This window comes from Mesoplodon bidens (genome assembly GCF_964165515.1).
Source record: "Mesoplodon bidens genome assembly, chromosome: 15".
Lineage (NCBI taxonomy): Eukaryota > Metazoa > Chordata > Mammalia > Artiodactyla > Ziphiidae > Mesoplodon > Mesoplodon bidens.
In genome coordinates this window covers 34,278,384-34,305,949 of record NC_138171.1, presented here as the reverse complement: position 1 = coordinate 34,305,949, position 27,566 = coordinate 34,278,384, and the positions used below count along the sequence as shown (strand labels likewise).

Sequence of the window (27,566 nt, the reverse complement as noted above, 5' to 3'; positions counted from 1 at the left end):
CAAAACCAAAAACACATTCAGTATTTTTATTTAATTTTGTAGCGGACAATTTACATACCTCCCCCACCCCTTCCTTTAAGTTAGTGTGACAATTGTCCATAATAAACTACTTAAAGAGAAGCTTTGGTCAAGAATGGAATGAAATAGCAAAACAAAAAACCAAAAAACAAAACCCAAATCACTGCTGCTTTTAAAAAACCAACACTTTCACCAATTATCCTCAAACAAAACACACAACAAGGTTTGCGCCATATGTGTCTTCAGTGTTTCCTGGCGGCCGGCTCTCCTGCCCATCATGCGAATGGCGGAGCTGCCCGGCGCAGCCTGTCCGTCCTCATGCTGGATCTGGGCGGCTCACTCAGCTTCACATTATCCGAAGGCCCTGGATAGAAGACTCTAAGGTCTGGAGAGGGGCAGAAAGAACACCGATGGTCAGTGGGGACTGGCCATCCTGGCGTTTTCCCCAAGGCACTACCCCACACCCCCTCCTTCCTGGCTGAGACCCGCTCCCTCTGAGATGGGCTCCGGGACTATGGCCTGCAGACACTCTCCCAGACAGGGCTCCCCCTGCTGGCCCTTCCAGGCCCTGCGCCACCTTGTCCCCACGGCCCCAGCCCACAGGCTCCGGGCACACGCCTGCTCCCAGGGCACGTATGTGCTTATCATCTGTGTCACTGGCCCTCACTCCAGATGCCCTGATGGCAAGCACTCCCATGTTTCTGTGGCCCCCACGCAGCCAGACTGGTGCACAACGCCTAGCGGTGCTCAAAGGCAGACGGACCAGAGAGGAAAATGCGCTGGAACTTCCCAGCTCACTCGCACAGAAAGGACTTGGCCGCAGGGATCAAAGGATGAAGGGCGGAGCTAACCGCCCAGGTGGAGCTAATTGCACAGGTGCGCGATGCCCCAAAGCAGGTGAAGGTAACAAGGGCAAGACTTGTAGAGGCAGCAACATCAATCATGAAACCGCACAGGCAGTGGAAGAATTCTGTAAACGTTTAACTTCTGGGGGTTAAGTCCGCAGAGCTGCACACCGGAGCTGCTCTTAGCCCTGCCCCTCCTCCCCGCCTCCTCATCCCAACCCCGAAGCTGAAGGGTGCAGAGGCCTCCGGCGTTTGTCCCTCGTGGTCACAACACCCCTCCATGCGGCCTCCTAAATCCCTCTAGTCCAGAACCTCCTGGCCACCCCCCGCCCCCCAGCATGGCTGGAGGCACATCCCCGCCACCCGTTCACTCCGGCAGCCACTGTCCAGGGTCCAGGCCACCTGCATGTCACAGCAGGTGCCTTTCCACATCGGTTCCGGAGCAGCCCCCAGCTGCCCGCAGGCAGGGCCCGCTCTGCTCTGCTTCCGCAGGCCCCACAGCGGGGCCTGAGTGCAGCGCGCGCCCCCTGAGCTGCTTGGCTGCTCTGCACGTGCTGCCCCTGCAGCTCAGACCGCTCGCCCGGAGAGGCAGCTCAGGCAGTCCGTGCAGCCCCCCAATTCCTCAAGGTGAAAACAGAGTCACTGGCTCCTCTCCCGGAGCCCCACCCGACCCCCACCCTCCCCTCTCTCCCACGACGAGCTCCCCGAGGGCTCCTTCACGTCCATGTCCTCAGTGCCAGCACCTGGCCCGGCACCCGGCAGGCAGGCAGTGAGTGCTGACCCGACTAGTTGGTGTCAACCATAAAAACACGTCTACAGAGTTCAGCTAGTCCGGGCCCAACCTGGGGCCCGCCACAAAAGCAGCCCCCAGCCCCCCTCAGTTACTCCGAGGACCTCCAGAAGTGTGGACTCCACCTCGGTGAGAAAGTGTGGCTCTCTCCTGTAACAACTCCCAGGGTTTCAAGAGAACCACAGCCAGTGCACCACGCTCCTGACGTGCACCACGCTCCTGACGTGCACCACGCTCCTGACGTGCACCACGCTCCTGACGTGCACCACGCTCCTGACGTGCACCACGCTCCTGACGTGCACTGCAGCTGACGGCTGGGTCCAAGAAATGAGGACCAGTCTTCTCATGGGAAGACTTCTAACACAAACGAGATCTGTTCTGAAAGATAGACGATACCTTGAAATCCCAAATGGTCATGGCTCCATCGATGCCAGTAGTGCAAAATTTGCGACAATCTTGCTTGTCTGCCTCATAAATAGACACTTGACTGAAAAAAGGCAAAGACAGGAGAGAGACTGTAAGGCACATGGTGGAAGTGAGCTCCAACCTTCCTAGAAGGGTAACAGCATTTTCAGGAAACGAATTTTCTATCAATTCCTTTAAAGTGTCCATAGATATTAGTCTGTAGCGATCTGACTCAGAAAATATTAAAATGTATTTTATTACCAGATTCCAGAAAAGAAAAAGACTGGAAAGAGAGAAAAGTTAAGAATGTGCATTAATTAGAGGGACGTGGAGAAGCAGGACAATTCAGGCCACACAGCGTGCACCCTGCGGAGCCAGGAGAGGCCACAACCACAGCTGTGACTGAAATGGACACACTGCTTAAAAAAAAAATACTAGAGGGCTTCCCTGGTGGCGCAGTGGTTGAGAGTCCACCTGCCGATGCAGGGGACACGGGTTCGTGCCCCGGTCTGGGAAGATCCCACATGCCGCGGAGTGGCTGGGCCCGTGAGCCATGGCCGCTGAGTCTGCGCGTCCAGAGCCTGTGCTCCGCAACGGGAGAGGCCCGCGTACCGCAAAAAAATAAAATAAAATAAAATACTAGAGGCATCATGAAGCATGACTGAAATCCAACTGGCTCCAAGCCAAAACTCCCAAATTACCCTCTAGGACAATGAGGGCATATGAGTCAAAAGCTCTCCTTACATTTGAAATTAATCATTATTAATATTAGCAACATTCAGACACACCACAAAATTCCAGCCAAGCTCAGCAGAGGAGACTGATGAAACAACTTGGCTTAGCCTGATTATCTGAAAAACTTTCAAGAAAACCAATTCCACAGCTCAGACAATATTTGTCTTTCTCCCTGAAATGCCTAGAACATTCCCTGTGGGGAAGGGGATGGCACACACCACCTGTTTCTGCACAGCCTATGGGCTAGAGAATAGCCTTTACAATTTTAAGTGCTTAGAAAAAAATTAAAAGGCTATTATTTCATGGCATGAAAATTATGTGAAATTCACATTTCAGTGTCTATAAAGTTTTATTTTATTTTTAAATAAAATTTTAAATTAATTAATTTACTTTTGGCTGCGTTGGTTCTTTGTTGCTGCTTGTGTGGTCTTTCTCTAGTTGCGGTGAGTGGGGGCTACTCTGCGTTGCAGTGCGTGGGTTTCTCACTGCGGTGGCTTCTCTTGTTGTGGAGCACGGGCTCTAGGCACGCAGGCTTCAGTAGTTGTGGCTGGCGAGCTCTAGAGCGCAGGCTCAGTAGTTGTGGCGCACAGGCTTAACTGCACTGCAGTATGTGGGATCTTCCTGGATCGGGGCTTGAACCCATGTGTCCCTTGCATTGATTGGCAGGTGGATTCTTAACCACTGTGCTACCAAGGAAGTCCCTATAAAGTTTTACTGAAATATATCCATGCATATTTATCTCTGTACTGTCCATGGCAGCCTGCAGGCCACATGGCAGGGCTGTAGTAATTGTCATGGAGACCGTGTAGTCCTCAGAGCCTAAAATTTACTCTCTGGTTCCTTATACAAAAAGTGTGCTGACCCTGCTCTAGGGTAAAGAGGACTTTACCCTAATATCTGCAAATAAAAGCAGTCACGCCAATCTGCAAGGGTCTTTTTATTCCTAACCTCAAAGTCTCAAAACGGCAATGAGAGCTGTCTCTTTACAGATACACAGTCTGCAGAGAAGCTTAAGAGAACCTCACAGAAAATAATTTTGAAAATCATTCAAGACAGAGAAACTTGAAAAGTGTGGAGAAAAGTTCTGCTATGCCTTCAAATGACTACTTTTCAATAGAGCACAGATTATTTCCAGCCTATTTTAAGTCCAGTGGCCCTTTCTGCTGAACATAACAACCTGCAGTTAGAAATTCTCTTGAAGAGGGACTTCCCTGGTGGTCCAGTGGCTAAGACTCTGAGCTCCCAATGCAGGGGGCCCAGGTTTGACCCCTAGTCAGGGAACTAGATCCCACATACTGCAACTAAGAGTTCGCATGCTACAACTAAGACCCAGCGCAGCCAAGTAAATAATTAAAAAAAGAAAGTAATACAAATCTTATAAAAAAAGAAGAAATTCTCTCAAAGAGAAAGTCTAGAGGTTTCCATTATTCTTCCCATGATAATCACCCACATTAAAGTCTCTCAACACAAAATGTCTAGTCAAAGAATACCGTGCAGGGCTTCCCTGGTGGTGCAGTGGTTAAGAATCTGCCTGCCAATGCAGGGGGCACGGGTTCGAGCCCTGGTCCGGGAAGATCCCACATGCCGCGGAGCAACTAAGCCTGTGTGCCACAACTACGAGCCTGCGCTCTAGAGCCCGTGAGCCACAACTACTGAGCCTGTGCGCCTAGAGCCTGTGCTCCACAAGAGAAGCCACCGCAATGAGAAGCCAGCACACCCCAGTGAAGAGTAGCCCCCGCTCACCACATCTAGAGAGCACCTGCACACAGCAACGAAGACCCAACACAGCCAAAAATAAATTTTAAAAAAAAGAACACAGTGCATTTCTCCTCTAGATTAAAAAAAAAAACAACCCACCAAGCTTTCTGGACACGACACAATTCTACTGTCTTATTTAATCACAGATGCCTGATGAAAAATAAGTAAAGGAGTTTTTTGTTTTGTCATAATGATGCTGAAAAATCTGTCTCTCTAGTTAAACGATCTTCTTACTTGTACACCTTACTTGAAATCCATGGCTGAAGTGACAGCTACCTTTCAAACAGGATAAGACTGTCAGGTGCTCACTATCAGAGGAACACGACATTCAGGAAGGTCTCCTTTTGTCCTCAGTCAAGTTTCTGAGAAAGCAAGACCCAGAAGAGGCTGCCTGACAGGCCGCGCCAGCTTACAGGCCCGCAGCAGGGCCTGCGTTCCGCATGCGGGACACCCAGACCGTCTATGCCCTGAAGGACATAATGACTACGTGGGGGCGGCTCGCTCTCTGTGACGAGTTGGAAGTAAGAGCCTGCAGCCGGGAAGATACAGACCCCTCGCCGCCCCCGTTCCTGAACGGATGTCTGGGCCTGCAGGACACAGAACATCACAGGGACCCGTCAGGAAACAAAGAGGGGAGAAGGGCAGCCCGGTCACCTAACACTTCTGCACAGCCGTCGGGCCGGGGGCTGGGCGGCACCTACGTGATGCTGTTCTGGTGCAGCGTCTCCAGGGCCGTGTTGCGGTCCTCGGTCGTGGCCCGCTTGTCCATGTTGCGGAAGCGCTCCATGGCCGACATGTTTCGCTGGATGCTCTGTTTTGGGATGTCTAGTTTGGAGACGAAGGTCAAGCAGCCGCGGTCGTCGCAGCTAAAGAGCATGGGGCAGCAGTCATGGCCCTGAAACGAGGGATCAGTCAGGCCCTGCAGGGTGTGCACCCAGCGAGCGCCCCAGCAGAGCGGCCCCACCATGGGAGCCTCTCGAGCAGCTTCCCCTACAAGGCTGCTGCTCCATGCTCATGCGCACAGCCACAGGGCACGCCCTGCTCCCGTTCTGGAGAGTAAGCACAGGCCCCGGTGCGAGAGAGATGCTTACAGCGGCCACGACGCTGTTCTCCGAGACGAAGCGCACACTCAGGAGGGGCAGGAACTCTGTCTTCAGAGTTGAGACCCTGAACACAAGAACAGTGTTAACCCGAGATGGAGCAGACCACGCAGCCTCTTCAGACACAGACGACAAAGGACCCGTTCTCATGGGGGCTTGGCAGGATGAAAGAACACTTACATTAAGAGGAGCCCCATAACCCAGGCCTCCAGGAATCTCCAGCATGAGCCAGCCCTGAGGTGACCCGCAGATGAGCAGGCCTCTGCCCCCTCTGGCTGTGCCCACCCCTCCTGCACCCACCCCTCCTACACCCCTGCTCACTACAAACTGCCCTACACTGCGGTCCCAGGAGCACTGGTTCTCTGCCGCCTCGGCCTCGGCTCCCCCTGCCCCATTACCCACACACCCTTTCTGCTCCTCCTGCTTTTCCAAAGTCCACCCCAGTCTCTGAAACGAGGCTTGAGTTTCATCACCCCCATGAACAGCCTTCCTGGACCACTTCAGCCTGCAGTGGCTGCTCCTTTCTCTGCTCCCCTCTCCTCGCCTGTGCTCACGTGGGCTCCTAGAGGGCTGGGACCACAGACACTTATGGGAGTCTATTCTGTGCCCGGCCAGGCACTGGGGCAGGAGCTATGGCCACCGATGAACACGACACAGTGTTGGCCAGCCAGGAGCTCACATGCGAATGGGCCATGTGTGTGTGTGTGTGTGTGTGTACACACGTATGCTTCATTGTCATCTGGCCGAGAGATTACACAGATACGGCAGCAAACATGCTGGCTGATGAAGTAGGATCATATGGCTCCATATAAAAGATGATGCATTTTGAAAGTGTGTCTCAGGAGACACCCCTGCCCTATCCCCTTCAGTACAAATGGTATTGGATTAAAGTCCTAACACCTCATCTTAGGCTCTTCTGTGGCATACCTGGCTCTTACTACATGAAATACTCTGATATGGAGAAGGGTAGCGGATGTAATCTGACTTGCAGGACCGGAGAAGCCAAATAATAAATCAATTTGAAGGTAGACAAGAGCTTATAATATAAGCATGTGCTAAGAGCTTATTATGCATTACAATAAACTGTACAGAAATCAAATAGCCATGACAAAACACTATTGAATGACAAAGAGCAAATTACTATACAAAATGTATACCATAATCCCACTGGAGTTAAAAATGAAAAGATATATGTATCTACATATGTACAGAAATCTTCTGGAAGGCTTCATAATTTAGATTGGGGGGGTGTTTAAAAAATTAAAAAAAAAATTCACCCCAATCAGTAAAATATATATATTCTTTCTGAAATGTCACTTTGTTGTCAGTGTGGGGCAGGGGGAGTCAAATGTGACTGGTTCCCTGCACGGGGGACAAGTCAGGAAACCCTTACAGGTGGGTTACCTTTAGCTGCCAACGGAAAGGATTCACCGGGACAGAACCAAAATTCACAAGCGGAAAGGACTGCGGTCACCCTCTCCCTCTAGACACGATAAGCAGACACAAACTGAAGTCTGATGAGACACACACTGCTTTCCTCAGGGCCGAGCAGGCACCTCCTCACAGCGAGTCTCTGTGATTCGGGCTCCCCCAGCGCACACATCAGGGGGACTGGCTCCCAGGGTGTCAAGTGTCACTGCATGAAGGCCCACATGAATGGAGCACTGTCCACTGACTACAGAGTAAGAACACATCTCCCACTTCATCTAAGGCTGCCTGATGCCATTTACGTGTTGTGAGGAATTCACAGGAACAGACTAAACGGCCATCTGAAGGAACTCTTACCAGAAGCAAACCAGGAGACTCCTTTGGAGGAATCACAATCAGCACTTCCATTAAGAAGTGTTTCTGGAAGTGAGACCTAAGTCTTCAAAATTTCCCCAAATGGACAATCTAAATGTGTGAAGGTAACTTTAAAGGCTGCCTTGCAACCTGGTTTGGATTTTTATGCTGGTGCCCTGCACTTATACCCAGGGAAAGGCAGCCTCAGGCTAGCTGCTAAGATCCCACCCCACTCCTCTCTAAGTCCAGATGAAGGCAGACACTCACTGCACACTTTTTGAGGCGTCGGCAACGGACACGGTGCTGTCGTGGCTGACCCAGGCCAGGCGGCTCCCGCTGGCGGAGAAGCTGACCCCGTGCACCCAGCCGCCAGTGCCACTGCCACCAAACTCTGACATCAGCTGACCAAAAGGCATCTTGCTGCCCCAGGGTGTACTGGCTGGCTTCTCATCCACTTCTTTAATGTAGGCAGAAAACACTCTGTGGTTTAAGGGCAGGAAGAGAAGGAAGGAGTAAATGAAAATATCCGTATATAGAAACAGGCCACAGGCAGCTGCTGTAAGGTGTCCCAAAATGAAAAGATACTGACTCATCAAAAGCAAAACCTGATGGGCTTCCCTGGTGGCGCAGTGGTTGAGAGTCCACCTGCCGAGGCAGGGGACACGGGTTCGTGCCCCGGTCCGGGAAGATCCCACATGCCGCGGAGCGGCTGGGCCCGTGAGCCATGGCCGCTGAGCCCGTGCATCCGGAGCCTGTGCTCCACAACGGGAGAGGCCACAACAGTGAGAGGCCTGCGAACCACAAAAAAAAAAAAAAAAAAAAAAAAAAAGCAAAACCTGATGACAGACAAGTTCAGATACACAAACCTCTTAAGACACAGAAGGGTTCTAAGGGCCGCCTACAGTTGATTCAAGTTTGGCCTAGGTCGTGTCAGGCACCACTCTCAGGGCACAGCTCTAGAAGTGATGGACACAAAGCCCTTCCCTCCTGGAGTGTATCCAGCAGAGGACCTCGCTGTCCTGCCCCTCCCCGCTCCCTGGCCCATGGCAGACTCTGCTAAATGAGCACAGCATACTTTCGTGTCTGCTTCACCATCATTCTTAACACAGCAGTCCAGAGCCCACACAGTCAAATGGTAGGAGAGAGGAAACTATTTGCTACTCTGCAATAAACCACTAGCATTAACTCATTTAAAGAAAGAAAGGGAGGGACTTCCCTGGTGGTCTAGTGGTTAAGACTCCATGCTCCCAATGCAGGGGGCCCAGGTTTGATCCCTGGCCAGGGAACTAGATCCCACATGCTGCAACTAAGGAGCCCGCCTGCTGCAACTAAGACCTGGTAAAACGAAAGGAAGAAAAGAAGGAAAGAAAGATAGGAAAGAAGGAAGGGAGGAAGGAAAGGAAGGAAAGAAAGGAAGAAAGAGACATCCAAAGAGAAAGTCAAGGGAGGCCAGTGAGAGTGGGCAGGCTCTCCCTAGTGTCACCCTCAGATCCAGTGTCCAGCCTTTGTGGCAGGTCTCGTCTGGGATGACGGCGGGTCCTTTACAGCCTAGGGTCCTCAGTCTCTTTCTCTAATTCCATGAAGCTGTGTGTAAGGATGTTCTGACCCAGAGCTGGGAAGCAGAAGGGCTAGAGAACAGCTGGGGATCTGCCCTCCAATGCTATTTCTTTATACAGCTTCTCTTCAAAAACTTCTGAAACTTAAAGACCCCTGAAGCGATCTGGGATATTTTCCCCCTAAAACAATAATGGCGGCAGCAGCTCTGGAAGAGGCAGGACAGTGGAGAGGCAAAGGAAGCCTCGAATTATCTGTAAGTTAGATGACGTGACCTCAGAACCTCTGTGCTTTAAATCTGCATCACGATGGCTACTGCTTTAGTCATCAGAAGCCAGGAAAGAACTGTGCTGCCAAATTGAGAGTTCGAACAGAAAAGACCCTTACCCACAGGACCAAAGGTCAAAGCCAAGTTTATTTCTGGAAAGTAATATTAACAAAAGAATTGTAAGCTATTTGTACAAGCAGATTTTTGGACACAGCCTGACAACCCAGGTGGTATGGTTAAATTCCATCTTCTAAGGGAGCTGGAATGACTCTGGGTAACACATCACAACAACAAAACTCCTGAATATGAAAAAATCTTTACTGTTAACACTGGTTCTCAAGTAGAAGAGCCAATATTTTTCCAAAAAGTACCTTGACACTATTGTACTCCCATGCCACAGCCAAATTCCCATACATATCCTTTAAAAAAAAAAAAACCCAAACCAAAAACCCCATGAGGATTCTTGGATATAAATCCCTGGCCAGGTTTTCTGGAATTTCTCCACATAGCTTACCAAAGAATGCTGCACCCCACCTCCCAGCCCACCATAGAGTCAACATGAAGCAACATTTGCTTTTCTTCTGGCTAAGGCCGGGGTGGGGAGGGGGGAGCCTTCTTGATAAAGAACAGCTTTAAAAAGCAATTACACTGTATGACCCTTAAAGCTCTCAGCAAAGTGGCTGTGTTTCTTCTAGTCTCATGCTAATGACAAATAAAGATATTTAACTGAAAAGGAACCACACAATAACAGCTCAGCAGTGCCCTGTTCAGCTCTGTTTTGTTGATCTTGGTTTCACTCTGGAATTTGCCCAGTCTGCTGCCTGGGTATGAAATGAGAAATAACACCGTGGGAGCAGGGGACCCTGTACCTGGATGTTCTGCCTGAGGAAACTTCCTGGCTCTGCCCCTGCATCCCTCCGCCTGCCCCTCCTGGTCCACTTTCTATTGATACCTCCTGATTTCCACACTTGTTGTAGCTCCTTTTCTAGATCACAAGCTCCTTTCATCTCTGGGACCCTCATGGGGCCTAGCACAGTACCTTACAAAGAAAAGGAACCTCAAAAATACTTGCTGAAAGATGAAAAACGAAGAGCTCAAGGCCGTCTATCAATCCTCACTCGTTCCCACCTGCATTTGAAATCACAGGATCCTGCTGCCAGCAAGACGTTGTTGGGATGCCAATCCAAGCTGAGGACCGTGGAGCGAATGGGTTTTTTAATGTGCTTGCTTACCCACCTACAAAAGGAGAAAACCCATTTTAGTTTATCCACACATCAAGCAACCATCCCCAAATGACCTACAAATGTGTGTCAGGCGAAAACACCTACACGTGGTTCTCACATGGCCGCCGAGTGTTCTACCAGAGAGAAGGTGCGTTTCTAGAGGAAGAGAGGAAGGGGAACCATATGTGGCCCCTTTGCTCTCCTGTCTTTCAGGCTTTGACGTTTTGATCAGAGCAGCCAGTTCGGAACTTTCCCAGCTACCAGAGGATCCTCATCATTAAGTATATTTATGGATTAACTCTCATACCGTCCCCCATGGGCTTTCACATTATGTGTAACTCTAACCTTTGAAATAAAAATTGAGGTTTGAAATCACTTGAATTTTTTTTTTAAATAAATTTATTTATTTATTTATTTTTGGCTGCGTTGGGTCTTCGTTGCTGCACGTGGGCTTTCTCTAGGTCTGGCGAGCGGGGGCTACTCTTTGTTGCAGTGCGCAGGCTTCTCATTACGGTGGCTTCTCTTGTTGAGGAGCACAGGCTCTAGGTGCGCGGGCTTCAGTAGTTGCAGGGTGTGGGCTCAGTAGTTGTGGTGCACAGGCTTAGTTGCTCTGCGGCATGTGGGATCTTCCCAGACCAGGGCTCCAACCTGTGTCTCATGCACTGGCAGGTGGATTCTTAACCACTGCGCCACAAGGGAAGTCTGCTGAATTTTTATTACAAATATTCAGTGATTTGTTCCTTTGTTTTGGGTTGTAAAATAGTTTAATTTCCTTTCTAAGTCTCCGTGAAGCTGCAAATTCTTTATTTTTTCACAGAGAAATCAAGAAATTAGCAGAACCTCTTGCTGGTGATGGGCCTCTGACTAACTCTCTAGCTCCACTAAAATGTTTATTTATGTCTAAGATCAGTCATTATTCTGGCCTAATTCAATTTCTGTCCCTAAACTGTTGCTTAAAAACCAATGCTGTTCTGCTGCTTAGGAGCTGAGAGACTTACTCTCGAGCAGAGCGCCCTTCCTTGAATGTTAAATCACTTTTCTATAGAATCTTTTTCGTAGCAGCTTTTCTGAAAAACAGACAACATTCTGACTTGTTTTATAACAGTTATTCTACCTTAAAGGCGTTTAGAGGTTGTTTTAAAGTACTTGCGTCCTACAAATGAATTACAGTGCCATAGCTGAGACATTCCCCTCAACATTATGGCTTGTTCAAGGGACAATACCTTGTACTACAGTAAAACCCAATTTGCCTGAATCTGAGACTATTTTTCAATGAATAAAAATGCAAAGTCACTGAGGTTGAAAGCTACCCAGGAAAAAAGCTGTTTCTAATCTATTTGTTACAGTGAGCCTTCTAAACAATTTCTTGCAGGCAACATTTTGTTAGCCTTATTTTTACACATGCTTGCAAGCAAGAAAAACCGCAGGTCTTCAATTCAAAATTCAATCTTGTTGCAAATTCACAGACTTGTTTCAAAGAATCAAAATTCCTGAGGTTTTACTAAATTACAAACTGTAATGTGATAATCCCCTCCTTTCCTTGTCTCAGACAGTGACACATGAAGAGTAATGTGTACCCGTCTATTTTTAGTACAAACACTGCCAGTTTCGCACTAAATGACAATTCCATGTTGAAGCGTATCTACCACCCTTTCTGAACATGTGCCAGGTAGAGCAGAGTGGTTTCCTTATCAAAGTAAGCAAGAAGGAGTAGTTAAAATAACTTACTTAGCCATTAAATAAATCCCTGTATTTTGACTGGCTCAGCTCCAAGTGGTTTACAGTATAAAGTAAGTACAACAGGCTGATTATATTTCTGAGATTCTGGTCAAATTTTAAAGTTTAACAGTTTAAACAAGTAAAATATTATACCAGGACACAGATTTGGTATAAAACTTTAAAGAAAGGAGAATATTGTTATCTGTAAGACTCCTAGATATTTTAAGTCAATAGAGACTGGGAAAAAAACTTCCTTAGGGCACTGAGCATCTTTCAAGTTTATAATAATTTATATATCAGAGTAAGAAAACAGCAATTTAGACAGTACAGAGTGAGAAGAGTTGTAGCATCTTAAAGAACAAACAAGTCAGGACATCAGAACATGGAAACCACAGTTCGATATTAATATGAGAAAGATGTGAGATTGGACTCATTGCACACAGAAGAAGGAAAAATGCTCAGAGAGAATGGAGAATTTCAAAGGAAAAAAAAAATCTCCAGATGAGGAAAAGATGAAGTTACAGTTAAGCCTCCACCCAGTGCCTCCAGAAGTCACCAAGGACACAGCAGTCCAAATGTATGATTCTACAGAGAAATAAAAATACTCATGTTGCTCACCAGTCATTTTCGGACTCGAAGTAACAAACAGAAATGAGTCGTGCTCCGCTGCCCACAGCAAATTTGTTCTCTAGCGGGGACCACTTGACAAAAGTGGCTGCACGGTTAATTCTCAGGATCACCAGGGTCGGCTTCCAGACACCATCTTTCTGACTCCACACGTAGGCATTGCGGTCAGCCCCACAAGTGACGATGCGGTCACTCTTGGGAGCCCAGTCGATACCTGCAAGTTGAGATGTGGTGGCATCTGCTCTGCCTGGCCATCGACAACTGACACGGCACCAGCAGGAGGGCACCAGCATGGCAGGGCTGGATGTGGGCTTGGGACCTTCCTCCCCAGCCCATCCTTCCCCACCTATGGTCCTGGTCACCACCTCACACACAAAGGCAAGGATGTTTCTCTGCAAAGTTCCGTAACTCAGGATCCTCTGGAGGCCAGGCAGAACAGAGCTGTTATAACTGCAGAGGTGACAAACCAAGCAGGGGCATTCTTAACACCCAGCCACATATCTTTAGAATATCTGATCTGAAGACCCTTTTCTTCCTTCTTTATTGGATTTTTTTTGCTCTGAAAGTACCTTTATTCATTCAGTAACAGACCTTGGTCCATGATATTAACTGAAAGTGTGCTATATGGCCTACAAATAAAACAACATATAGGGTAAACAATCATCAGTATAGAGAGGGGAAAATATAAATTATGATTCTTCTGAAGCTCACTGTTTTTTAAACTAACCGAAATACCTTTTTTACATGATACAGGTTCTATGAAAGAGTCTTTGAGTATCTTTGCATCTAAATGAGGAAAAGACCTAAATATGTATCTGAATGTAAGATTTATTTTTCTTATTTGATCAGACTTTTACTTACTTGGTGCCTCTATGAAGGATCCCAAAGTCAAGGTCAGTTTGTTATATACCAAGAGTAAAATCTGCTATGATTCAGTCATTTTATAGTTACGGATGAGGTATTTTCTATAAGTATAACTTAACACTGAACGCATAGAAATACTACTAATAATTTTTTATTATAGATATCTCTCTAAAAATAATTAACATTCTTAACATTTACATGAAAAAAGTAAGAATCAAAGTCTCCATTAGCTATAAATCACAGTGACTTTAGTAGTGTGAACAGTTTATGTTCATTCACCTACAGGAATAGTCAGCTCAATTATTCATACCAGTGAAGGGAAAAAGATGGGGAAGTGTATTCTCAGTGATACGTACTTTTATTTTAAATCTATTCATTACAGGACAGCTTTGCAGCTCTCTTTATTAGATTTTAAATTTAATTAATTAATTAATTAATTAATTATTTTTTGCGGTACGTGGGCCTCTCACTGTTGTGGCCTCTCCCGTTGCGGAGCACAGGCTCCGGACACACAGGCTCAGCGGCCATGGCTCACGGGCTCAGCCGCTCCACGGCACGCGGGATCTTCCCAGACCGGGGCACGAACCCGTGTCCCCTGCATCGGCAGGCGGACTCTCAATCACTGCGCCACCAGGGAAGCCCTTTTATTTTTAACTACAAAAGCAAACCCATATATTATCACGAGACAAACATCACAATGGGACATATGCAAAGTCAAAAAAGCCCTGCTTCCATTCTTCACACACATTCTTCCCGCAAAGGATACTAATATCATGGCAAACATTTTCTCCTGTTTTTTATAAATCAGCAGTGGTTATACATTATTTTAGAACACTGATCTTATCATAATAATTTCCCAAAACATCCCATTGTTGTACGTTTTATTCCCAATCACTTATTAGAATAGATAAAACTGGAATAAACATTCAGGCACATAACCTTCTTGCTCTGGTTAAAATGATCTCCTTATGGTAAATTCCCAGAAGTGTCATGCAAAATAGTTATTTTTATGACTGTCTTGTTTTCCTAACTTGATTACCAGCTTCCTGACAATACGAAGCGAGTCTCTGAAACTACTGTGGTGGGCAGACCCTGGAGTGGTCTCCGAGATTCCACCTCCTGGTGTTCACGACTCTGTGGGACCCCCCTCCCTGTGGGTGTGGGCAGGACCCCTGACTCACTTCTAACCAGTGGAATGCTGGAAAGTTGAGATGGATGTGACCAGTGCACAAGATTACCTAAGAGCATGGCGCCCCTCTTGCTAGAGACTCTCAAGGTCTTTCTCTGTTACTCTCTGTTGAAGAAGCAAGCTGCCATGAATCTCTCAGCTGCACGGAAATGAATTCTACCACCATCAACCTGAAGGCGCTTGGAAGTAGATCCCTCCCTGGTGGAGCCTCTGATGAGAACAGCCCTTCCGTGGCTGACACCTTGATTACAGCTTATGAGACCCTGAGCAGAGGTCCCAGAGAAGCCAAGCCCAGACTCTTGATGCACAAAAAACTGTGAGATAATAAATGTGTTTTGGTTTACGTTGCTAAGTGTGTAGTATTTGTGACATGGCGACAGAAGACTAATACATCCTCTAATATCCAGAATATTGCCTTGTAATGAGAAAACTCAGTGATTCTGTAATGATTTTGACAATCTCAAATTTCACCCCATTCCAATATCACCACCACTTTAATTACACACATATGTATTTTATAAGAATTCCTGAGGTGCTTAAAAAAAATCAATAGATCCTTATTCTCTAAAAAAAATACAAGGAACTGCCTTCTGCTTCGTTTTATAGTTCTAAGTCTACTTCTGTGGCTACATCTTTCATTTGAATATAGAAGTTGTAAAACCAGAGTCTTAGCCTCAACCTGTTTTTATTTTTTTTGTTTTTTTTGCAGTACGTGGGCCTCTCACAGTTGTGGCCTCTCCCGTTGCAGAGCACAGGCTCTGAATGTGCAGGCTCAGCAGCCATGGCTCACGGGCCCAGCCACTCTGTGGCATGTGGGATCTTCCCAGACCGGGGCACGAACCTGTGTCCCCTGCATCGGCAGGTGGACTCTCAACCACTGCGCCACCAGGGAAGCCCCCTTCAACCTGTTTTTAGATAACATTAGCTTTTAACTCTTTTAAAACACACACTTGTTAAAAACAGAATGGGAAGGGCAAATATTCAGTAAAGGCAAGTTCTCATCTCTTGCTAATTTAGCGTTGCATCTTTTTTTGTTTTCCTGCCATCAGAAGACTTCGAAGGAAAAGAAAACGAATCTAACATCTATCCTGTCTTTCCTATACTAACTATATTTCAGGATAACCAAATAGTAGATGAAGGTAAGCATCTCTTTTATGAATGTATTCCAGCTAACAGAGAAGAAATGATAGACTTAGAATATTATCATATTGCAGCCACTATTAAAATAATGGCTATGGGCACTGATCATGAACAACTGCTAACATCACAGAAAGAAAGACAACCGGACATTATGTGCCTCCTTCATGAAAGAACCTGCTACCACCTAACTTCAACTAGCAATTCACAGGAAACACAGAGGACGGAGAAATATGTGAAACACCATGGGCTTGCAATCCGTAAAACCCAGGCTCTGGAAAACACTACAGGACAAACAACCCGATTTCTCAATTTTCTTAACAAATAAATTGCGAAGGAAAAGAAAGAAGGGAACCTATAAACTTAATAGATAGATCAACTGATCACAACCATGTGTGTACCTTATTAGGATGCCAATTAAAACAGACTATTGTATTGGTTATTGCTGAAGAGTCCTTACCTTTTAGAGACGCAAACTGAAATATGAAGTGATGCAATGTCTGGGATGTACTTGAAAATAGTACAGGAAGAAGAATTGAGAGTGAGCTGAGAACAAGATTAGCTGTGAATTGATAACTGCTGAATCTGAGTCATGGGTATATAGGGTCTTGTTACATTACTCTGCTTTTATATGCTGTCTATTTAAAAGTGTCCACAGTAAAATGTTTTTTTTTTTAAAGGAGATGGTGATCAAGCATTTAACACAAAACAACAAAGTCAGAGAAAAACACCAGAACTCTGATATCCCTTTGATGCATGCCATACTCTTTTTCTCTGTAGTACTGAGCAGACTTTTCTTCTAAAAAGCTTCAGAGGGTAATTTTCCTTTTCCGTAGTTACTATCTCTCTGAGAAATTAAGTTTGATCCTTGGTCTCCTGCCACAGAGTTATATTTAGACTTTGCCAACAACAGTTTTTTCAGATCTAAAAAAAAATGTCATTTGAGCATTTGGACAGAAAACAGGCCCAAGTTCAAAGGATTCCAGAAGAGAAGCAGGGGGAGAAAAAGGACATAACTAACTATTTCACTTTTTTGGCTATTTCTTTGGTCTTTCATCTTGGCTCTTGCTCATTTATAAGTATTTCCTAATGTTAAAATTCCAATTCAAAATATGAGTGTTCTTATTTTTAGGCTGTAAGGCCACTGGCAAAGGGACTTAAAGAAAATAGGCCAAACCTCATAAAAATAAGGTCATGGGAAAGCAACAGCAACAAAAATAGAAATTATGTCTTTCTTGCTGGTTTGGTAATATAGTTAGTCGGTTCCTGACTGGCATCACATACAAAGCACTGGTAAAAGCAAGAAGGGACGGTCATAAGTTTTTGCTGGGGATACAATGTAAGGGGTGCAGAGGGTCAAAACATACTACGTTTTTCTCTGATTGGGGGGAAGGATATATTTAAGCTAATCAGTATATTAGGGGATGAGAGCCAAAACTCAAGGGTCCCAATTAAAAAAAAAAAAAAAAATTACCATCAGTCCCTGTGCTGCCCACTTAAGTGCAAAAAATCAGGTAAGAAGGGAAACACAAGACTGTGGTGAGAAATTTATAATTGAAAAGTTATGAAGAATAAGTTTTGATGTGCTTGGCAATTGTTTAAAGCAGTTGAATCACTTAGAAAATAGGATAAAAAAGAAACTATGGTAGTAAGGGTCAAAGACCAAGAGTTCTCCCTGAACGCAGCAGTAAGTTAGTATGTTTTTTTAAAAAGTAGCCAGACAGGGCTTCCCTGGTGGCGCAGTGGTTGAGAGTCCGCCTGCCAATGCAGGGGACACGAGTTCGTGCCCCGGTCCAGGAAGATCCCACATGCCGTGGAGCAGCTAGGCCCGTGAGCCATGGCCTCTGAGCCTGTGCGTCCGGAGCCTGTGCTCCGCAACGGGAGAGGCCACAACAGTGAGAGGCCCGTGTACCAAAAAAAAAAAAAAAAAAAAAAAAAAAAGTAGCCACACATGATTTAACAACAAAGCAATACACTGTCTTGAAATCTGGTATCAAGATATGGTTTACTAAATTCTGAAAACATTGTAAAAATTCTCCATTTTTTCTTCCTTCTCCTTTATTTCACACTTGCTTAATAAAACTCGACACTACTCTGCTTGCTACCTTTACCCAACTATTCATTGATAGTTTTTGTCAAAGATGAAAGTTACTGTACACTTAGGAATCTGTCTCAGAGCTAATGCTTTAAGATCCAGTCTTCTACAAATTGACAAGAACAAGTTAAAAACTCAATGGAAAAATGGTTAGGAGTTATGAACAGTAAAGTCATGAAAATGAAAAGTCAGGTGGCTAATAAACATCTGCTCAACCTTTCTATTAATCAGGGAAATGAAGCTTATAGAGTGACCAAAGATCACTTATCAGCCAGTCTGCTTCTATCAAGCATGTGTGGGGTGTGGGAAGATAAGCACTGCTATCAGGGCTGCTGGAATGCAGGCAATCTGACAATGCCTGGCAAGGCTGAAGATGTTTGCACCCCTGTGGTACAGCAAGTCTCCCAGAGACATTCACACCTGAATGGAGATCTGCCCGGGGACACTCAATTTAGCACTTAAATGTCACAGGGAAAAAGTGGAAGCAACTTAAATATCCTTCAGTGGAGGAAAGAGTAAATAGATGAGGTATGAAATGCTACCCAGCGGGTAAAAGGAATCAATTTGATCTAGGTACACCTACATACAGAGAACTCAGAAACAATGTGGAACGCAAAAGTAAGCCACAGGAGATGCATGCTATGATGCCATTTATGCAGTATTTAAAAATTCTAGCCAATAGTACTAAAGACTGCTTACACACACTGACACACACTGACACACATACACGTATGTGAAAGTATAAAAAACGGACTGGGACAATGTCATACCAATTACAGTGTCTTCTGGGGGAGAGGAATAGGACTGGTGGTGAGAGGAGACTTTACCATTATCTGGAATAATACTTCTTATAATAATATACTTCTTATAATCAAATCTTTGTTTCCCAAGTTTTCTGGCACAGGAAAAAAGATAAATAGCTGCTAATTCTGGGTGGCAGGAATATGGGTGTTTGTTATATTACTCTATGTCCTTTTCGATATTTTGGAATGTCTTCCTTGCCCTAAAAACAACATACAGGAAATTTCTGGAAGACAGAGCGTTCCCTTAGGACTTGGGAACACAGCTTGGCTTGCGGTTGCACACAGCTGACGTGCTGTCTGGTTTTGCTTTCATGTCTCATCTAATCTAAGCTCTCTAGTCCCCAGAGTAGGTTGTGTTTTCTGTAACACTAGCAGAGCACTGCATACCAGCTGGGCTCAGAGACGCACTTAAAAACTGAGGTCACTATTATATATTTTCTCAAATTTTCTCAAGAAAAATCAGTAAATGCTGCACTAAGTACCGTGGCAGACTTCCTTTACTAGGCTATCTGTTTACACAGAAGCGTGCTAGACTTGGAAATGCCGTACTAAGCTCATGTGATCTCCCTTTTTTACCTGTGATGTGTCCGTTGTGCTCCTTGAGTTCATGAGCTTTCACCCACTGGCTCCCGTTCTTCTTGTAGATGTGGACTTCGTGGTTATTGGGGCTAAGGGCAATCTCTGGAGAAAAAAGTCAATAGTTAACACCTGAACTCGAAACTGTCATTAAAAAAAGGGATGTTACAGTTGGCTGTAAAACAGCCTTTTAAAAACAGACTGAAGGAAGGAACAGGAAAGCGGTTTCAGAAAATGGTTCCCAATATTCGTCCTGAAGAATTCCTTTATTATTTTTGCCTCTACTTGGACCCCATATTTTAAAATGTTTTCTAGAAAAACTGAATTAAAAAATTCATTTTATTAGAAACATATACAACTGTCAATTAAAGTTCTAACCAGTAACAAATAAATAATATTATTATACTTAACTGATATAATTTTATTTATTTTATTTTGTTTTGGCCCAGCCGCTAGGCTTGAGGGATTTTAGTTCCCCGACCAGGGATCGAACCCAGAGCCCCGGCAGTGAAAGTGCTGAGTCCTAACCACTGAACTGCCAGGGAATTCCCTTAACTGACATAATTTTAGTCCACAGTAAATATATTTGACATTTTAGTTTGCCTGTACAACACTATTAACAACAAATGCTTAATTTGTTAGACTTTCTGAAATACTAAAAATAGCTCATAGGCTTTCATTACTGCTGTCATAGACCCAGGATGGAACCACTAGTTTATAAAAACAAACAAACAAAAAAAACCCCCAACAACCCTTGATACTACTGATAAAATATATTGAAGTTTTTCTTTACAATAAAGCCAATATAAATCACAAAATAAAATTCTCAAGAGAACTCTCTTAGACCAATCTAAAATGTTAGGAATATACATATATGATGGATTTTTTTGGAACTTATACTGGTATTTTTTCCTTTCTAGTTCATCCATTTTTAAAAAATAAATATCGATTTCTTAAAATTCAAGTCTATGACCCAAACTTTAGGTCAATCATTTAATAGTTCCCCCATCTATCATATCCCCCATTTATACATAATATCCAGAACAGGCAAATCCATGGAGACAGAAAGTAGATTAGTAGTTGCCTAGGGCTGGAAGTTTTGAGGAAAATTGGAAGTGAATGCTAATGGGCATAGAGTTTCTTTTTGGAGTGATGAAAATATTCTGAAACTAGACAGTGGTGATTGTTGCATAATTCTGTTTAATATACTAAACACCACTGAGTTGTATACTTCAAAAGCGTGAATTTTATGACATGTGAATTATATTTCAATAAAGCTATTATTTTAGACAGTGAATAAATACCTAACTTTTAAAAATAACTCATGGACATAATACTACACTTCTTCTGTTTTTAGACTTTTTTTTTTTTTTTGCGATACGCGGGCCTCTCACTGTTGTGGCCTCTCCCGTTGCGGAGCACAGGCTCCAGACGCGCAGGCTCAGCGGCCATGGCTCACGGGCCCAGCCGCTCCGCGGCACGTGGGATCTTCCCAGACCGGGGCACAAACCCGTGTCCCCTGCATCGGCAGACGGACTCTCAACCACTGCGCCACCAGGGAAGTCCCCAATTTTTTTTTTTTTTTGCCTTCTCCTTGTCATATTACCTGCACTTTGCTTGCTGTACTACACCTACTTCTAAAAGTCTTCTCCATCTCTTTCTAGTTTGCTAGAGCTATAAAACTGGAAACTCAAGCTTATTATAAATAACATAGTAAACACTAGATAATACTGCTCTCATTATGCCACTTTGTAAACCATATGTGTCTTATTTCTAGGTCCTAGTATTCTGACTAAATGCTGGGTGATGAGTGTTACTGTACAACTATCCCAGACATTGGGTTATTAGGGCAATGAAAGATGTCTCTGATATAAACTGTCCTCCAGGTGGTACTGTAGAAAAAGAAGTGGACAAGGAGCCAGAAGGCCTGAGTGCTAATTACGGCTCTGACATTAACTTGGGTGTAACCACTGGAAAGTCCTTCCAACCCTCTCAGCCTCGATTTCTCTACCTGTAAACCAAAGGACTGACCTAGTTCTCTCTGAAGCTATATCTATGTCCTGTTCACATATGATATTGAAATATGTGATCCCTAAAAGTACCTACATCTAAAAGAATCAAAGGTACCAAAATAAAGGAGCAAAGTTAATAGCATACTTACGGGTACGATCCCTGTTCCAGGCATGACAGGTGATTGGCTCTAGTAAAAATTGATGCAGGGACATTATTCTTAGTGTGTTCAAAGGACAGAAAGCTGCAACAAGCAACAGAAAAAGCATTTAAAATGGCAGGCAACCCATATTTAAGTTGTCTGGGGATCCTGAGATGTTTGGGGATAAATAAAACAATTCTGCCTTTGAAAAAGACCAATCTCAATGTCAAAACTTAATCATTTAAATACAATTAGCACTGTAACCACATCAAGGGACTCTAAAACCATGAGTTAAGGACTGCTGGGGTACAAGATATTCACACAGTCTCAAATGATCATCCCACAGATTATTTATTAATTACAAACAGAAAAACATGCGTTTACAATAAAAAAATCTGGCAGTCGCCACCTTAACCAAGCAATCAATCTTAGTCTCGTAAGTAGTGGAACAATATAATCTGATGGGCCTCCTGACAGGAGACAAACTGAAGGGCACACCATCACTTATAAATAGTGACCACTTAATTTATTATCCAGACCGGAATACTTTCAAGAGAGCATAAAGGGGCACTATTAATAATTATGCTGCAAAAACAGGCCACAGGACTATGCTGGAGAAACCTGGTAATATGGCCAACCTACCTATGAAGTATTTATGCCAAACATATTGTATTTATGCTAAATCCAATCAACATCTGGACCTAATTTCCAGTTTACAGGAAATAAAGGGGAGTGGAATTAGTTAAGTAACACCAAGGGGAAACAAACAGTTAAAACCAGAATGTGTGCCATCCTATAAAACAATTGGCCTGGACGATTCAAAAGAGGTCGGGGTGGGGGAGGGTGGCGGTTCTAGATTAAAAGAGCTATGAAAACCAAGTTTGATAAATGAAACTTGACTGTAAATCTACATTTTTTAAACAGCTGTAAAAGATGTATTTTGTAAAATAGGAAAAATTTGTATTTGGACTACCTATCACACAACAATACGGAATTATTTTCAACTTCTTAACTATGATAATGGTTGGCTGTTAGGTAGGAGAATGTCCTAACTCTTAGGAGATAAAGATGATGAAGTATTTAGGGATGAAATGTCATGATGTCTTCTGTAACTTATTTCCAATCATTCAGGACAACAAGTAGATGTATAAAGAGCAAATGTGGCAATACGTCAACAACTGGCAAATCAAGGCAAAGAGTAGGCAGGTGTTTGTTATGTTAGTTACTCTTTAAACTTTTTATTGTAACTAAATGAAAAGCAGGAATCTGTAAAACATCATTAAATTAAAAATCAAATCACACTCTCCCTTCTATAGGCACCCAAATCTAGATACACTGATGAAGCAACTTTTACCTGAAACAGGAGAAATTTTTTCAAAAAAGCAGTCAGCGGCCCCACCCCCATCCCTTTTTTATCGTTTCTAATAGGCACTCTCACAGCACTCAATACTTACGTACAAGTCAACCTAGGGTGGAGACTGAAATGTGAGATAGGAATTCTGATGCAAGAAGGAAATGAATGGAAAGGCCATCAGAAGGTTGTAAAGTGAACAATGAAAGTTCAGACAAAGCAGAAATCAGTCTTAGTGGAAAGCAAAGGAAATGTCTCTGCTAATTGTTGTAAGGGAACCTAAAGGTCAAAAAGAGATAAGTGTGCCCTTAAATAAAATATCTGATATCTTGAACTGGCAGAGAAATATCAGTGTTTCACATTCTATTCTAAAAGTGAGGATATTTAGGTCATTAATTTTTTTTCACGGGTACATGTTCTAGAAAGCAAATTGCAACTCACAAATAAAATCTCTAACTCGAAATAAAAAAAACCTTTTAAATGAATTTAAATAAGACTGCTTAATTTGTCTATTTTTTAAAAAAATAAACCTCCAGAAGCTCAGTGCATGATTCTTTTTCTCTGATATCATACGCTTACCCATTACAAAAGGTTTTACTCAGTTACTCAAAATAACATGTTATGCCATAAACATCTGCTTAATTAAAAGCAATTTAGTTTATATGCCACATTTTAAAGGCTTATTTGTTAACTGAAACAAAATTGGTCTGCAAATTAATAATTTAATGTAAATATCTACATGCAATAAAAGCACACATTTCATATACAGTTAAAAAAGAAAAGGTGGGGGCTTCCCTGGTGGCGCAGTGGTTGAGAGTCCGCCTGCCGATGCAGGGGACACGGGTTTGTGCCCCGGTCCGGGAAGATCCCACATGCCGCGGAGCGGCTGGGCCTGTGAGCCATGGCCGCTGAGCCTGCGCGTCCGGAGCCTGTGCTCCGCAACGGAAGAGGCCATAACGGTGAGAGGCCCGCGTACCGCAAAGAAAAAAAAAAGAAAAGGTGGACTACCCTGGTGGCGCAGTGGTTAAGAATCCCCCTGCCAATGCAGGGGACACAGGTTCCAGGCCTGGTCTGGGAAGATCCCACATGCCTCGGAGCAACTAAGCCCGTGTGCCACAACTATTGAGCCTGTGCTCTAGAGCCCGTGAGCCACAACTACTGAGCCCGCACACCACAACTACTGAAGCCTGTATGCCTAGAGCCTGTGCTCCACAACAAAGAGAAGCCACCGCAATGAGAAGAACCCCGTGCACTGTAACGAAGAGTAGCCCCCCGCTCACCGCAACTAGAGAAAGCCTGCGCACAGCAACAAAGACCCAACGCAGCCAAAAATAAATTAATTAATTTAAAAAAATGTCCTTTTATATTAAAAAAAAAAGGTGCAGACAAAGGCTTTCTCATTCTAAACCTCACGGTTATAAGCAATGCATCAAAGCCTTCAAAAGAGGTAAACATTTACTCAACGGCATAATTATTTCTAAAATTGCATTTCTAATTTCGTTATAGCATTCAAGTTCCATATTTGGACATACACTTAGACCTGTACTTCCTTCTATAATCTATTTTAAGTCTGTAGGCCAAGACAACACTCATGTTTGTCAGATTCATAAGACACCAGTAAACACAGCCTGTGTTCATTAAACTCAGTGAAAGGAGAATGATGACAACTTGAATTTTGTACAAAGAAAAAGAAACCTCTGTCGTAGGGTGATAATTATAATTTCTAAACTGTGATTCATATTTAAGTGAAATCTGAAAAACTTTGTCTTAACGAGGGTAGAGAGAAGAAAAAGGGAGAGACAAAAAGGTACTGCATTAAATTTAACAAACTTCTACTGATGAACTTTTAATGTCCAGCACAGAGAAAGAACAATTTATAGGACATTATGATTCCAGGGACCCCCTCCACCCCCCAACTCCTTTCTTTACCTATCACTTGAGTCATCCTGGTATTTGGTTAGCCATGGGCTGTGGAGTCAAGAGGACCTGGGTTTGAATCCTGGCTTTGACACACAGTAGCTAGGAAACCCTGGGAAGGTCACTCAATATCTCAAACTCATTTTTCTTCATCTGTAAAATGGACATGGAACTGACATTCCAAGGCCAGTGGTAGCAGGATTAAATAATACGTGAAAGCATGTAGTTCAAAGCCTAGCCTAAAACAGATGCTCGGTAAGTTAAGTTAGTTCCCTTTCTTCCTCTAACCCAAGGCTTTTGAACCATCCCTAGAAATACACACCAGTAAGTACCCTCTGAACTTGGAAACACCTACCTAGGCTTTAAATTCTCAGTCCTGGAGCTTTAAAGTATTTGTACAGTGGGGATTTCAGTTCCCTGCTTGGGGTCAGTTTTCGAGACGTGATTCATCCAGTTTCTAATTGCTCTCAATACCCAACCCAGCAATAGCAGGTGCTCCGACAAGGTCACCACACCCTCCCCAGCGTTCAGAGACAGGTTCCAACTCCAGGCACCAGCCTCACCAGCAGACCAAACTTCCTTAGGCAGAACCTGTTTCAGCACAGGATTAGTTACCTAGATCTGATACTCTCCCCCAGCAGGAGATTTAATTTTCCAAGAATGATCCCCTCCTTTAATTGTGGTAAGTAGATGAATTAACCTCGGAAGGCCTCCGAATAGGTTGTGTAGGAAGCAGCCACTTACACCTACTCCCTCACAGGGCAAAAATAGCCTCCTGAATGATAGCTTCCCCTTTTCTTTCTTTCTTTCTTTCTTTCTTTCTTTCTTTCTTTCTTTTTTTTTTAAGATACCTGAAAAACCCAGGGCCTCCGGGAAACCAAAAGGTTAGATTTAAAAACTGATAAAAGAGGGCAGAACTAGGATAATTTAGGTAATTTCAGCAATGAGTTGAAATAGATAAAAGTAGGTCAGCATTTCCTTCCGGTTCCAAAGCCCCAGTATGAGAACTGATGGCTTTATAATTAAAGATTCTAAACTACAATTTATTAAGTGCCTGCCATGTGCCCAGCAGTGTAGTAAGTACCAGGTTGGGGCCAAAAACATAAATAAATCTGACACTTTCCTGGTCCTCAAATCTGCGGGGAGAAGGGTAGAAGAGGAAGGGGAGCTAGATACACAGACAGAGAATGCCGAGAAGCAGGAATAACTGCTAACATTTATTGAGCACCTACTCTGGGCCAGGAACTATCCTAAGCAATTTATGCAAATAAACTCACTGGAGCCTCAAAAACCCCCTGAGGATCTTATTACTACAGATGAGAAAACGGGGACTCAGAGAAGCAATCTTCTCAGGGTCATCCAAGCAATGGTGGCGCCGGGATGGCAATCTGGGCAGCCCGACCGGAGGGGTGTGGTGGGAAAGGCGCTACAAAAGGGTTCCACGGAGCGACCAGGAGCGAAGAGGTACAACTGTGACTTAGGAGAAGGCGGCACCCAAGCGGGGGGATTCTTAAAGAACTCGGGGGAAGGTTCTTCTCGAGCTCGGGAAGGTCCCCCAACAGCTGAAGGATGGAAGGCGGCCCTAGACAGGAGCCAAACATTCCAGGGGCGCCTACGGCGCGCAGGGACCCTATTCTAGACGCTGAAGAAAGGAATGAACGGTGCCTCGTGACGCTCGACTGGGGGGAGATGATCCCATTCACCACAATATTAGAGACTGGGATAAATGCCCACAATGGAAGCGCAGGAGAAGCAGCCTTTAATTCTGGCATCGGAGGAGGCTTGGAGCTCGAAAATCGTGAGAATGGGATCTGGACGTGTGGGGACCCCAGGGCTCGGCGGGCCCCTCTGAGAACGCGGCTTCCCCGCCCCCTCCCCCGGCCAGCCCCTCAGCCTCAGGGCCCCACGGCCTAAGCCCCCGCCTCGCCGCCCCCGCGGGTTCAGATCCGGGACGAGGCCGGCCCAGGGGAGGCCGGCAAGGCCAGAAACTCGCCCCTGCTGCGCCTTACCTGGGGGTCGGGGCCGTCCGAACGGGCTCGGAGCGTTGAATTCGCGGACTCTGGTCAGTCGACGCGAACAGGCTCCGGCGGGCGCGGGCGGAGGACCGAGGCCCTGAGGGAGCGGCTGACAGATCCCGGAAGTGGCCACGGCGCCTGCGCAGCGCGGCTGGGGCGGTCGGCGCACGCGCACAGCCGGGCGCGCGGCCGGGGTCCAGAGCGCGGCCGGCGGGGGAGGGTTGGGCGCCTGAAGGGAAGGTGCTGCATCTGCAAAGTCGGCGTCAGAAAACCGCTGGAAGGTGGTGGCGGGGCAGCGTGGACGTCTTACTGCTTCCCTCGAAAAATGTCCTCAGACTCACGGACCGAAGTGTGTGGAGCTTGGCGCTTTCATAAGTGCTTTGGTCACGAAATGAGGTACTGAGAATTGGGGCCTTTTGAGCCACACGGACCGACAAATCCCTACGTTTTTCTCCCTTCATAGAGGCCCCATCAGAGCCCGTCTCCCTCTGTGGAAGTCTCTCCAAGGAACCTTCTCGACCCTTCCTCAGTCAGAATCACTTGTTCCCTGTTCCCGAGATGGCGCCACAGCACCGGGGAGTTGGGAAAGTTCAACTGCCCCCCAAACACAGGAAGACAATGCCCTGAACCCCTCTTCCCGCTA

The 27,566-nt window shown here is 45.1% G+C and overlaps 1 protein-coding gene across 1 annotated transcript; it reads right to left on the bottom strand.

Moving 5' to 3' along the window:
* Positions 1 to 12: 12 nt before the first annotated feature.
* ARPC1A (actin related protein 2/3 complex subunit 1A) lies at positions 13 to 27,056 on the bottom strand. The gene is made up of 10 exons (XM_081257416.1): positions 26,918 to 27,056; positions 21,650 to 21,742; positions 19,489 to 19,593; positions 12,816 to 13,038; positions 10,384 to 10,491; positions 7,701 to 7,913; positions 5,643 to 5,718; positions 5,253 to 5,446; positions 2,050 to 2,140; positions 13 to 403 (listed from the first exon to the last, which is right to left on the bottom strand). The coding sequence occupies exons 2-10, from the start codon at positions 21,711 to 21,713 to the stop codon at positions 365 to 367; spliced, it is 1,113 nt and encodes a 370-aa protein (XP_081113542.1). The 5' UTR covers positions 21,714 to 21,742; positions 26,918 to 27,056; the 3' UTR covers positions 13 to 364.
* Between the last annotated feature and the right edge of the window lie 510 nt (positions 27,057 to 27,566).

Excerpts from the sequence above, each read along its gene's own strand:
- ARPC1A (XM_081257416.1), bottom strand. The coding sequence starts at position 21,713 with ATGTCCCTGCATCAATTTTTACTAGAGCCAATCACCTGTCATGCCTGG. Across the intron at positions 7,914-10,383 it reads TCCTGTGATTTCAAATGCAG|AGTGTTTTCTGCCTACATTA; the intron begins GTGGGAACGAGT and ends CTTAAACCACAG. Across the intron at positions 2,141-5,252 it reads CTGCACCAGAACAGCATCAC|TCAAGTGTCTATTTATGAGG; the intron begins GTAGGTGCCGCC and ends GCCTTTTTTCAG.